Genomic DNA, 14,128 nt, shown 5'->3' on the forward strand with positions numbered 1-14,128 from the left:
TGTAGAATCTTCTTCTTCTTCTTCTTCCTGGCATTAATCCCAGCTATTACCAGGGTTTGCCTTCCTACTTAACCTACTCCACTTTGCACGATCTTTTGCGTCCTCGGTGGTTAAACCATTGGCTCTCATGTCCTGAATCACGACATCCAACCAGCGCTTCCTTGGACGTCCGGGAGGTCGCGCCCCAGGAAGTAATATAGCAAGGCACTTGCGTCATATACATATACAGAATATCTTTGGGAAAACACCTTCTCTTTTGTAAAGTCTTAAGTACGTTCATAAATAGTAGTCTGAGTGGTTCGATGTAGTGTTGGTTTACTTCAATTTTAAGTATAAATATGGAAACAAGTATATTTAGTGTGTTGATTGTGATGTAAGGAACAGACAAGCGAAGACTCTAACGCCAATTAAACGACGAGCTCTAAAGTCAATTAAACACTTAAATATAATTATTTCAAAATGACTACGATCAATTGCACATGAATTATTTTAGTTCCAGCACTTAGAATACGTTGTGAAGGTTAATAAAATTTTGTATCATTAATTATGAATATGGCAACAACATCGTGTCTGTTGTACGGGAGCCCTCGTACATAACCCGTTCAGTGTAGACCTAGAGTATAAATAAATTTTTAACAAAAAGAAAAACCGACTTCTAACAACGAACTAAAAAGTGAAAAATAGTTATACAAAGATTTTATAATTTTGAAGTCGGTGTCAAGTGAAACAAACAGGCTTATTAGATATTGTAGTAAAGGTGTTGTAGCGTTAGCTTGACTAAATACGACGAAATAAAACTAACTCACCCACAGGTGATCTCTGCCAGGCAACCCTTAACTTAAAAAAAAAAAAACTACTACTATTGGTGTAAAATATACGTATATATGTCAAAATAATAAATTTTCTTAAATAATTACACTACATATACTTTTATTAAATTAGCGAATCAATTTTACATTTTTAAATATAAATTATTATAAAAAAAAGATACATTTAAAAATATATAAAAAAAAAAAAACACTCTTCCGAGGGCGGGACAAGGGTCCAAGCCATCGGTGGCTAGGGCTCCAGAGAGAGGAACCTCCGCACAATACGTGCCGTCTCAAGTATTACTGCCTTCTGTATCCGGTTCTTGATCCAACAGCTAAGCGATAGCCTCTTAAGGTGTAAGGTGGTCGAGGCTTTTCGCTATTAAACCGTTAACCGAAACCACTATCGGCACAATGATAGTCGCATTGACATCCCACATGGCGGTAATCTCATGGGCTAGGTCCAAATATTTAAATTGTTTTTCTTTTTCGGCCTTCACGAGATTTTCATCATGTGGGATAGTAACGTCAACAATCACTGCGCGGCGCGCCACTCGGTCTACTAGTACTATATCAGGTCTATTGGCAACAATATACCTGTCAGTAATAATAGACCGATCAAAGTATAACAAAGCACAGCTATTTTCAAGAACTGACATGGGATTGTACCTGTAGTAAGGCACCTCCAATTCTACAAGGCCATATTGAAGAGCAAGTTGCTGGTGTATTATCTTGGCTACTTGATTGTGTCTATGCAAATACTCACCATTAGCAAGATGAGAACAACCAGAGACAATATGTCTGAGGGACTCCCCAGGTCGATGACGCGCCCGGCAGATGTCGATAGTGCCATCTTTCGTAATATGTCTCTGGTAGTTCCGTGTCTTGATAACTTCGTCCATAATTGCACAGGCAAAACCTTCAGTTTCTCCGAAAAGATCCCCGAACTGTAACCAAAATAATGATGAAGCAGTATCCACGTCCTGGCCCACTAGGGCTCTATGGAATCTACCATGCAGCTCCTTGCTCTTCCATACAGCCATGCGATCAGAAGTAGTAAATACTATAGGCCGACGCCAGTTCTCTTTGCCCAAGGAAAGAGGACACTCTATTATTTACATACTAATTTACATAAATAGATATAATATAGGTTCGTGTGCGGCTGAGTGGCAATTCTAACTTATTATCGTCCTGTGACTAACGAAAGTTGCAACAAAAGGAATAGAAAACAAATCTGAATAAATGATCGGAACTATATCTTAAAACTGCCAGACTAGCTTCTGCCTCAGTGGGACGGGATACGTCCTTTCACTGATAACAGTAACAGCTCGTTTCAGGTTATCGTTCTGTTGTAATTATATTTCATGATGTATGAAATTTATCACATAGATGAGTCTAACTATAAAATTTTTATTGGCAATTTTTTTTATGAATTTTTTAAATGAAAAAACTTGTTTATGGTTAGCGGCGTAGTTGGGCCGTTCAAGCTTCATAAACCTTAAATAATATATGAACAGTTACGTGGTTTGTCTATATTATTCTACTGACTATCATGTGTCTACTCGTATATCAGGTTGGTTATATTTTATATAGAATCGTAATAACTCACATTGATAGTAATATAAACAAACGTCCCTCCCCCCTCCCCGTGTCCGTCCGCGTCGTCATCCGACGAAGCAAAGCTGGCCATCGATAGTTGTTATCTCACGCTCGCCTGCACACTGTACGAGTGTAGTATTTATCTTAAGTGGTAAGATAACGTTATCTACAGGATTACAACGAGAGCATCACTTTATACGGATTTGTAATATTACTGAGAATTTGTAATATACTGTTTATATTAACAAGAATATAGTGAATGCCTTTTTTCCTGAGGGTCTCGGGACGGGGCATTTGTTAAAACCGACATATTATCTTTAATAAACTGGAATAATAAAATGAAATTCATCATAAAATGTGCTGACTATAAATTAAATAAGCCCCAGGCCCCATCTTTTCGGTCGATTGTGCCCCAGAAATAGGTCTATTGTTTTAAGGCCTAGGTCATATTGGACAAATATGCGGGAATATCTAGATAGCAGACGGTCGTCGAAATTTCTTTCCACGTTTTCACAAAAACGTATTTACATAAAAACGCGACGCAAATACAGCCCAAGCCCTCGAAGCCCGCCCTTTCCTTGTAAAGCCTCTGTGTTGACTTGGTATACACAAGGAGAGCGTTCACACGACGCGTACGTCTCTTTTGCAGATTGATAAAGTAATGTAATATATCACAAATAGCAGAGATTTGCGAGCAGTTCGGGTAATTTCATAGAACCTGCGTGTCGAGAGCTAACACCCAATATAGAGCAAGGTTTATATTCGCTGAGTTTCTTGCGCCGGTTCCTCTCAGGTCTGAGGCATGTAGTATCGTAAGGTAGTGTCGATATCTTGTGAACGGATTTTATTTTTGGATGATTCGCGATTTTTGCCAAAGAAATGTCCTAATTGTCTCTTCGCATTGATTCAAGCGCGGCGCGCTGCGGAGGCGGAGGCGGAGGCGGAGGCAGAGGCGGAGGCGGATTAAACTTGTATTTACGAGTTGATGCAAAAAATACCTCCAACGTTTTGCCGTTGTGCTTTCTTTTCCTCAATGGACGATTTTAAATGAAACACAGATTTTTGCATCATTTGTATGAGAATGGTGAATATAATTGCTTCACATTCGTCTTAAGACAACGTCTGTGCTCTGTGATTTTTTGTTTTGTATTGTTTGCCTTCTTATCTTGCCGATTTTGTCTGTGCGTTCTCGTTTGTTAAATATATTTTAAAATTGTCATATTGTTATTAGGTTTGTTAATTAGCTTAAACAATACGGTATATTTACACTGTCTTCTCGATTCCTGGTTAGCATAAGGTTTTAGTATCATGCAATCATCATTGAAATTAAGTAAAAACTAATTAAAACTAAAGTAACAATGGAACAGATATACTCGTAAGTCCAAAAGTAATAAAACACGTGAATTATCAAGCAAATCTATTTTTAAAGGGCATTGAGAGGCTACAACGGAGTTGGCGTGAAGATGCTCCGATAGTACATGTAAATGAGTTCACCGGCGGCGGTGAGGCGAGGCGAGGTAGCTGTAGTACCAACTAGCTGACGTGAGCATGCTGATATCTATCTCAATTGAAGGCGACCGTGTAGCTTCACGCTGCATCCCGCTTGAACTTGGACAGGTAGAGGAGCCCTAGTGCCGCTTCAGGGCCTATTTTCGAGATAATGTCAATAATTATTTTGTTATAGAGAACAGAATTAACATTACTTATTTGAAAAATTTAAGATCATTGCTAACAAAATGATATTTTAAAAAGTGTATTTACTCGAAGGCTAAAGATATAATGGCGATGTCATTAGCACAGTCAGAGACACTCGGAAGGAAGGACCGGAAAGAAGCTGAACAGCTACCGTCCTTTGTTTTGTATCTCTATAGAATTTCACAATATTAAACCTTTTTATGCATTTTAATATGTGGGTATTAGGAGGCCGTCGAGGCACAGTATCACATCTGACTGTTAGCGTCAGGGTTGCGGGTTCGATTCTAACCTCTAACCTTAGGGGGAAAGCAAGTTAATATTTTCCCGCTCTAGTAAAAACACAAGCCGGGGTATGAGCTGAGGTCGGCGGTAACTACAACTTGATCATCATCGGGTCACAGATCCTGCCAGAATGAATCTAATTTGGATATAAATTATGAATGATATTCTTTATAATATTTATTTAAATATCCTTTTATTTTATTTCTTAGTTTACGTACCTATATGTAAGTGTTGAAAGCGCGTATCTCTAAAATACCATTGCACCACCATGTGTTGAATAGTCCACTTATCGAGAAACATTACACTCCGTTAATCGTTTTCGCCTTGGACGGTACTATATAATATTTACGTTAGCCATCTGAAAGAAAGTTATTCGTAAAATAAGATACATTTAACTTTTACATTTCTATAAAAGTCACATAAGCGAATATAATTATAAGAGCCGCGTGGCGCCGCGTCCAGGTCCTGCACCGCCCCCGGAGACGTCGTTACGTCGCATTCAGCTGAGCCCCGCGACAGCCCCGCGGCAGCCCCGCGACAGCCCCGCTACAGGCTTTTAAATAGTTATATCTGTTATTACTTACATATTCATATTTTATTTTCTCTACGATGTACTAGTTCTTTCTTTATTCCATATATCACGTCACTTGGAAGACATGAACAAGACATGACATGAACAGCAGGTGTCCACGCTGGCCGTGCGGCGCTACTGGAATAACAATCACCACACTATTGAGCTTCGTCTACATAGAGCTGTTGCATAGATTCATATATTTTTTAAATTTCACGCTGTATCCCGCATATAGCAGGGTACGCAGAGGGAACCTAAAAGGGAGTGTTAAAGTTGTTTGAAGTATATACGAGAAAATTCGTTGAACATAATATGCTAAATTTTGATTATCCATACCTATATTATAAATTCGGAAGTAACTCTGTCTGTCTGTCTGTCTTTTACGCAATCAGGGTCAAACCGCTAATTTAATTGTGATAAAATACTCACTAGAGATACTTGAAGGTCCCGGGATGAACATAGGATACTTTTTTTTTTCATATTTGTAATATTTTCGATATATACCAATATATTAAAATAATTAATTTGACAAGCAATTTATTCCGCCATGTTAATAACGATCGTCGCTACGCGTTGCTAAGCAACGGCTTGCAAAGTTTGCTGTTTTAAGAAAACGTCACCCAAAGTGAGTTTGCTTAATGCATACATGGCGCGCGCTGATACTTAGATCTAATTAACAATAAATTAATTTTTAACAAAAAGAAAAACTGACTTCTAACAACGAACTAAAAAGTGAAAAATAATTATACAAAGATTTTATAATTTTGAAGTCGGTGTCAAACTAATGCTACAACACCCTTACTACAATATCTAATTACTAAGCCTGTTTGTTTCACTTGGCACCGACTTCAAAATTATAAAATCTTTATATAATTATTTTTCACTTTTTAGTTCGTTGTTAGAAGTCGGTTTTTGTTTTTAACCGACTTCTGTAAGAAAAGGAGGTTATCAATTCGACTGTATTTTTTTTTTTTATGTTTGTTACCTCATAACTTTTAAGCGAGTGAACCGATTTTGATATTTTTTTTTTATTTGAAAGGTATAGCTTCCCGAATGGTCCCATTTTTTTTTTGGTCCATGTCTGACAATGGTATCCATGAGAAAATCACATAAGTCTTAAATTTGCATTAGGCATGTGCGCGACTAATAGCCGAATAACTCAATGTCGCGCCAACCGATTTTGATGATTCTTATTTTATTTGAAAGGATAATTTGGTGAAAGTTTGGTTAGGTTTCGATTATGGAATCCGGAGAAAATTGAGAAAGTTTGTTTTTTTTGGTAAAAAATTGATTATACTGTAAGAGTTACAAGCAAAAACTTTTTAAATTGATGTCAGAAGTGAGATCCCGGATGGTTGCATTTCTTTTCAACCAACCTGAAAAAAGAGGATATTCTCATTTTCAACCAACTTCAAAGAAGGGAGATTCCCAATTCGCCCGAATACTTTTTATGTATGTTCTTGTCAATATACCAAAATGTTACTTTGCGCAAAAATAATACCTAATTAAATGAAGTTTTACATGGGACAACCACAACCACTCGTTGACAACCACTACCACCACCATCACCACTCGTTCAAGAAGCATCATTTTAAGATCTACCCATCACTTAAAATCGTAAAATAAATTAATTTTTAACAAAAACAAAAACCGACTTCTAACAACGAACTAAAAAGTGAAAAATAAAAAACAAACTTTCTCAATTTTCTCCGGATTCCATAATCGAAACCTAACCAAACTTTCACCAAATTATCCTTTCAAATAAAAAAAGAATCATCAAAATCGGTTGGCGCAACATTGAGTTATTCGGCTATTAGTCGCGCACATGCCTAATGCAAATTTAAGACTTATGTGATTTTCTCATGGATACCATTGTCAGACATGGACCAAAAAAAAAATGGGACCATTCGGGAAGCTATACTTTTCAAATAAAAAAAAAATTATCAAAATCGGTTCACTCACTTAAAAGTTATGACGTAACAAACATACAAAAAAAAAAATACAGTCGAATTGATAACCTCCTTTTCTTACAGAAGTCGGTTAAAAATTAGATGATTTCTGTAATTTGATATTCATCCTTATGAAAATAAATATAATAGTCACTTTTAGCATTTCATCTAGATGGAAATTATAGTTTACTGTATAACATTTTAATAAATAATTAAGGAGATGTCACTGATTCCAAATGACCTAGCCTACGAGTGGTATAGTATGACCGACGCGAACGGGCAGATAGACTTTGTTGGTTTTGTAAATTTTTATATATTTTGGAATTACTATTATATTTTATGTAATTATTTGCTACTTATAATTAATTTATCTCAGTTCGGTTATCTATACCGATGTTATACACTTAAAATATCGTAATTTTAATCATTTCGGATTTTATTTAATATCGTTCGTATTTAATTAATAATTTATTAATATAGAAAAATGTTTAGTACGCGCGCACGGCAAACTTTAGGTACTTTTTCTAATATTAAGAATTTCCTTTAGTTACTTTTACTTCTTTTGTTTGTTCATTTCGGTTACTCACATATTTTTTCTAATAATAAATCTCCACTTATTATTATTATTTAACTTATTTTAATTATTTAGGCTTATATTTTCGCGGGCGTAGCCGCGTCCGGGCCCACTAGTCTATATATATAAAATCGAAAGGTCACTCACTCATCACGAAATCTCAGAAACTACATGTGCTAGGAATCTGAAATTTTGCATAGGAGTTACTTATAGGACGTAGGTGCTCGCTAAGACGGGAATTTGCAATATTCGACTTCTAAGAGGTTGTTTTTGGGGTTGAAAGTTTGTATGAAACTTCGTTACTACAAATGCTAGGACCTTCAAATTTTGCATAGACGTCACTAGGACGTAGTCATGGAGACAGCAATTAATAGTAACATAGTTCACGCGGGTGAAACCGCGAGCGGGCCGCTAGTATGATATATTAGTAGCTCAATGAATTATTTGCATTTGTTCTGCTCGAGCCGCACAAGGCGCGAAGGCTGCTTGCCCAACAGGCTGAGGCCCCGCACGAGACCCATATTGTTGCTGATCGTCCGATCACTGCTATATGATAGATACCAGCGTGTTGCGGTCAGTGACGGTTGTATTTCTATTCGGACTTCGAACCTTTTAGATTCTGCTTGCAGTGTAGGCAAAGCCTAGTGTTAATACACACCGTACCCATTAATACCCCGCCGCTCCGCACTTTCCGCCGAATTTTGGAGGTATTGAGTGTCGAGTGGCGGAACCCAACGCCGCCCTTCGCCTCAAAAGTCCTTAATGGGGCGAAGAAATGAAAATATTAATCGTCGAATTTACAGTCGCATGTCTGTGAGGCTGCACCACGACGGCTTCCAATTAATTAGTATGTTTAGAAATATATAAAAATTTAGAGCATAGCAGGAAACTTATAAGAATTTTGAAAATGTCTTTCTTTCTAAATATTTTTATATAATTAGTATGTAATTACTAGCAGTAACGGTCGGGGCGTAACGGCACGATATTTAACTGTAAAAACACGCGGTTTATTGGTTTGATTCCCACTCAGCGCAATCAATTATTCAAATTTCCTGTAAAGCAGACAAAGCACGGCGTTGAGTACCGCCACTTAACACGCAATGTCTCAATAATTACTAGGTACCGTATTTGTACGGGTCACACGTGCTCGCATGTTTAATTGGTTACTTGACTAATTGATTGATACTTTATGTAATTATCGAACTAAACTACTGAAGTACATGTCTGAGTTGTCATAATTATACAAGCTTCGCTCTGGTGACGAGGCAGAGCGCGGCGCTGAGTTACGCTCTCTGTACACAATGTTGTGACAGTATGGGTATATAGAACTAGGCGGACTCTGCTAATTGCTAAACTATTATTAACCCCGCCTTACTCGCTTTCCCACAGCGATAGCAATTACACTCAGAAAAGGTAAAGATAATTAAAGAATAATTTACACAAATATTTATAAGTCTATACTTTATTGGTGCCGATCTGTATTTTTTGACAAAATTTTTTTAGAGTTGTCTAGTTTATTAAGAAGATGTCTTCGTTGACACATTTGTGGGGACAAATAACGGACGTTAAACATAAAATAGTGTTAGCATAAAAATAAATATTTGTATAGTTCAAGCGGGCGAAGCCGCGCAGGCGCCGCTGGTCATATAGTAAAATTATAAACCACAATTGTCTCTCGAGTATTAAAACATAGACACTTTACTGTAATTGTTTTAAAATATGTAATGTTACCCAAACACTACAAACCCGGAGAGTTTGTTTGCTTGAGCTTGTTAATTTGAGGAACTACTGGTTCAAATAAAAAAAAAGATTATGTTGAATATTTCATCATGAAGAATGGTTACAGGCCATGTTAAATAACGTTAATCTGAGTTACAGTCAGAGTTAACTCGTGCACTTATAATTTAACATTGACGACGCGAGAGAAGTCGCGGATATAAGCTCGTATATACTCGTATATAAACATGTTATAATATGATTATTTAGGTAATTAGTCCAACTGTCCAGCGGCGTCACGCCGGTCGCGTCACGCCGGTCGCGCGCGCTCGCAGCGGGGCCTAAACAAATAATATGTTAATTATTTGTTAAACATTATACATATAATATCGAAGCAAACAGGGGTCACGGCGTAGCAGGTGTGTGTTCTCCGAATTGCAATAGGTCACAACAATAACTAATCAGGCTGTGAGGCCCTAAGGCGCTCTTACTCGCCGCTCGCCGCCCTCCTCGCCTCTCCTCGCCCACGAGGCGGACGCGTCACGGACAACGGAATATCTAACACTACTTCCCTCTGCTCTGCGAATATTCAACGACTAGGCAGAATACAACACAATAAATCGAAATCACAAGAACGTATGGAAACGAAATAATAGGCGAAGTTAATAAGCCGTGTAATTGAGTACGAGTCGTGTCGGGACGGCGGCGGCGCGCGGCGGTCAGATATAATGTTAGCACTCGTGTTATTGATAACAAGTGTTCTGTCGTTGACTGTGAGTATTCGTTTACCTTTAAGCTATAATCATTGATCCATGCATTATGTAAAAAACATCTTTTTCGTCACTGAATGATTGACACGAAAGAAATTAGTAGATTTAGGAAATCGAAATTTGGAATGTAGTTAAATTAATGAGTGTCAGGAAAAACTAAGAAATAATTTGTCTAAATCCTCACAAGATCGGGAAATAATGGGATTTTCCTTTTAACGTGTAAGTGTACACAACAAAGCGGGCGGACGACGACTACTATTTAGATACAGTTTTGATAGAACCAACAAGAATAAGACAAGGTTAAGGTAAGGTAATAATTGACATATTAGGACTGAAACAACTCTATTCTGTTCTTCCTTCGTCTTGTCCCGTCTTTTAAAGCGAGAAATACGTTTTATATTATTGAATAGGACTTAACAACGATAGGTGCGGGGCTGAGTCCCCCTGATCACCGTGGTGATACAGTATCTAACACTCGGACGAGCACTATGACTGTTACCTCAGCCTACTCGACTTCGAGGCTGTCCCCACTGTGTGTGGTTGTGGGTGCGATTCCCACTCGGGATATCAGTTAATATTTATTAATATTTTTATTTCCTCTCAGATAAATCACGGTATTAAGTTCCGCCACCTAATACGCAATGTCTTGAATATCCGGCGAAAAGTGTGCAACGGAGTGTCTTAACACTAGGTTCCCTCTGCTCACCCTGCTGTTAGCTGCTGTTAGCTGCTGTTAGCTGCTGTTAGCTGCTGTTAGCTGCTGTTAGCGTGGAGCTGTAATAGATATGTTTGATATTTGAGTGTTATTTTAATGATATATCAAAAGCAAAATATGAAGTAAATGTTAAACTGTTATTTTCAGGACAGCACTCACATATTCGGCTTGGATCGAGACTTCAGCAAGATATCGACTGACAAGGAGCTAGCCAACTACGTGCGTTATTTTTATATTTTGATTTGATTTGGTAAATAACAAAAGAAAAATCACAGGTGCCTCTGGAGGTCATGTTGATAGCGTGATGGGCACGTGAGTGGAGGAAGGAAAAAGAATGGAGGCGAAAGGCGATTGGCGCTCTGGTCTCTTTGGCTATCCATCTAAAAATTAAGAAGGAATAAAAAAAAAACAATATATAACAACATTTTCCTTCTTTACAATAATATGGTTACTGCTGGTTTTTTTAATCATTATTGCAAACTACACGTTTAATGTACTATTGGTTTTTACGGAAATTATGAAGTAGACACTAAATTGGTGCAGCGGCCCAGGGACACTATCGACGCGTCGCTTGTAGTTTCGGTTCCTAATCAGGAGTCGAACCTATGACAACCCTGCTCCCCTCCTGGAGTAATGACCGCGTTACATAAGGCCATACCAACTCTACACCTGAACAAGTAAACACGTCAGATATTGTGTATGGTACTACTCGTTTTGTTGCATATTGGATTTGTACTTCTACTAATGTAACTCATCCTTTAAACATTGGCAGGCATGTGAAATATTTAATAATGTAATCTTCTTAGAGGAGTTAACAGTTTTTTTGGATGCTGTCGAGGTACAGCGATTGAGTGGGTTCTATTCCCGCTCGTGCAAACGAAATATTTTCATTTCGAGTTAAAGCGTGGCGTTTAGTTCCGCCACTCAACACACAACGTCTTGAAAATTTAACGGAAAATGGGGAACGTACCCTGCGTGAAACATAAAATTCAGATTGATTTCTAATTATATATTTTTTGTAGCTTCGTGTTTTATCCCTAGCGAAGTACTCTCTGCATACCGTTTTCGCCTCGTCTGTAACCAATCGTTTTAAATTTGCCTCCCAGTGGTCACCAGGAGATGAATGTAAAAAGGTTTTATACGGTACCTTCCTCAAGCATCATTGATACTGTATTTTCTTATGTTAACCAAAGTCTCCTCCTACCTCTCTTACCGTTCCCTATCACTGCAGAATGTTTTTTTTGTTATTCTATTTACATAGTATATAATATTTAGTAGATTTGGCAGAAACAGCATAATGTTAAGATATTTCCTTCTTCTCTTTTCCGTTATTTCTGTACTAAACACCGCGCTCTATATCATCAAGGGTATGAAACATAAAATAATTGATATCATGTAACCTTGAGTCGGTAATGAACCCACAACCATTACGTTCATTGTCATATGGCGCTACAATGGCGTTAATCCAGTATCTATCAACTATCTAGGAGTACTAAAACGAAATAGTAACCTTTGGGTAGTTATCGAATCCACAACCACCGCGTTTAGAATCAGTCGCTGTGCAAGGAGGGTCTTATATATAGCGGCTTCAATTCCTAATTAGGAGTATGTTTGTTAATAATCTGAATGTTTTCTGCGATTTTCTTTCAAGCAAAAAGTAGTGTAGTTTTTATTGTCGCTGTGAAAATCTGAAATTTAGTATCTCTTTGTATGTGATGACGAACATGTAGGCATTATAATGTGAAGGTTTTAAATTAACATACCTAAGATATACTGCACATAGCAGGGTACCCAGGGGTAACCTGGGAACCTAGTGGCGGAACTCAACACTTAGCCTCGACCAGAAAACTCGACTGGAAAACTGTATTAAATAACAATAATCCTCGCTGGTAAAATTTGTGCTTACTGACGTCTAGCATTTACAGCTTCCTATATAAAATTTGATTGATACAAACTTATGCTTATACCTACTTATCATACGTTACTTAATCTTACAATAGTTGAAAACGACGGAGTGATGAGTCACTAACATTTAATATTTTACGCATTATCTCTTGCCCTAAAATATCTGAACATGACTATAGACCTTTAGATATTAAACCTTCTCTTCCTAGAATTTCCGCGTTAAGTGCCGATGACGTAAGCCTCGTAGAAGTAATAAATGATAATAAATATGCCGGAACGAGTTGTTCGCACGCGCGGGTGTTGTCATGATGTCGCTGGATTTGAGATATCCTTTTCTATGAAATGAATTGTACTTATAAATAGTTGTTTTTCTTGTTTTTAAGCGTAACGCTGTATCCTGCACACGGCGGGGCGAGCAGAGTGTCATCACAAGTACTCTCCGAGTTCTGTGAGGGGCCCAACATGTGTCCCGCTTACTGCTCTAATAGACAGAACCAGTGCCAAGTGCCATTCCGAGTGGCAGACCTCAACGCCGCACTTCCTCGCGCATAGCGGAGAAGTTAAAATATATTTTTGTGTATTTAACCCCCCGAATCGAACAGATAACTATGGCTTTTACATTAAGAATTTGCAGACAACGGCCCCTCGACTATTTTACTTGTTTAATTGTACTTGTTTTAAATTTCAACATCATAGCGTTAATTTGTAATATTCTTTCTTTAAATATATTTTTATTAAGCTAATTTAAATACAGAAATGTTGGTCCTATTATTCGTTTTGTCATCTTAAAATACAATTAATTACTAATTAATCCATGGTCCAGGTCCAAGAAGTGCTAAAACGGCTAAAGACTTTCAAGGTGCCCGTGCACCCGCGCATCCGCCTCTTCTACCAGCTGCTGAAGCGAGCCATGTCGGACTACGCGCACCGCACCGCCGACAGTCTCTACGTGCCTAATGTTTATAATAAAGAAAGTGATAATATGAACTAGAATCTAGGTATAACTAAATAAACTACTAAGCAGAGTTTTTTTTTATTTCTTTAGTAAAACATTATTTTGTCTTCACCTGATAAACACAGAGTTAACTAAAATATGTTGTAAAAAATGACATTTTATTATATTACGTATTAGATACTAATTATATTAGTTTCATGAAATACTAGGAGTAATCTATAAAACATAAAATTCCCATTTTCTGTTTTCGCCAGTATTTTGAGAAATCTCGTCTTACTGCTCCTCTATCCCTACTCCCCAAAAAAACCTACGAGACAAATTTCAGCGTTCTACGCTGCGTCCCGGTTCCGCGGGCAGCAACCTATGTTATATACACTAACATGGAGTCACCTAGCGTTGAGCACGAGCCATATTTGATGCCCCACCACACCACTTACGAGACTCTACCTAACTCGTGAAAGGCGAACAAAGCGTGAAGATACTCGTAAATATCCATTTTTATTTTCCCAAACATTTTATTTTTAGAACCATTTCACTGGGTGGTTAAATTTTAAGCATCTTTTAGCAGCGACCGTTACAGAAGAAAAA

The 14,128-nt window shown here is 37.7% G+C and overlaps 1 protein-coding gene and 2 long non-coding RNA genes across 3 annotated transcripts; 2 read left to right on the forward strand and 1 right to left on the reverse strand.

The window, feature by feature from the left end:
* Window positions 1–3,115: 3,115 nt before the first annotated feature.
* LOC146540842 (uncharacterized) lies at window positions 3,116–3,946 on the forward strand. Its single transcript, XR_014878634.1, has 3 exons — window positions 3,116–3,225; window positions 3,320–3,492; window positions 3,838–3,946. It is a non-coding gene; the product is annotated as an uncharacterized LOC146540842 (long non-coding RNA).
* LOC146540843 (uncharacterized) lies at window positions 3,936–5,283 on the reverse strand. The gene is made up of 3 exons (XR_014878633.1): window positions 4,970–5,283; window positions 4,604–4,743; window positions 3,936–4,054 (listed from the first exon to the last, which is right to left on the reverse strand). It is a non-coding gene; the product is annotated as an uncharacterized LOC146540843 (long non-coding RNA).
* A 4,339-nt stretch (window positions 5,284–9,622) lies between these two features.
* LOC146540844 (uncharacterized) lies at window positions 9,623–13,619 on the forward strand. The gene is made up of 3 exons (XM_085191785.1): window positions 9,623–9,968; window positions 10,828–10,899; window positions 13,409–13,619. The coding sequence occupies exons 1-3, from the start codon at window positions 9,924–9,926 to the stop codon at window positions 13,574–13,576; spliced, it is 285 nt and encodes a 94-aa protein (XP_085047911.1). The 5' UTR covers window positions 9,623–9,923; the 3' UTR covers window positions 13,577–13,619.
* Window positions 13,620–14,128: the final 509 nt, after the last annotated feature.

Source organism: Heliconius melpomene, chromosome 1 (genome assembly GCF_056956725.1).
Source record: "Heliconius melpomene rosina isolate 202511_hmr_F chromosome 1, ASM5695672v1, whole genome shotgun sequence".
NCBI lineage: Eukaryota > Metazoa > Arthropoda > Insecta > Lepidoptera > Nymphalidae > Heliconius > Heliconius melpomene.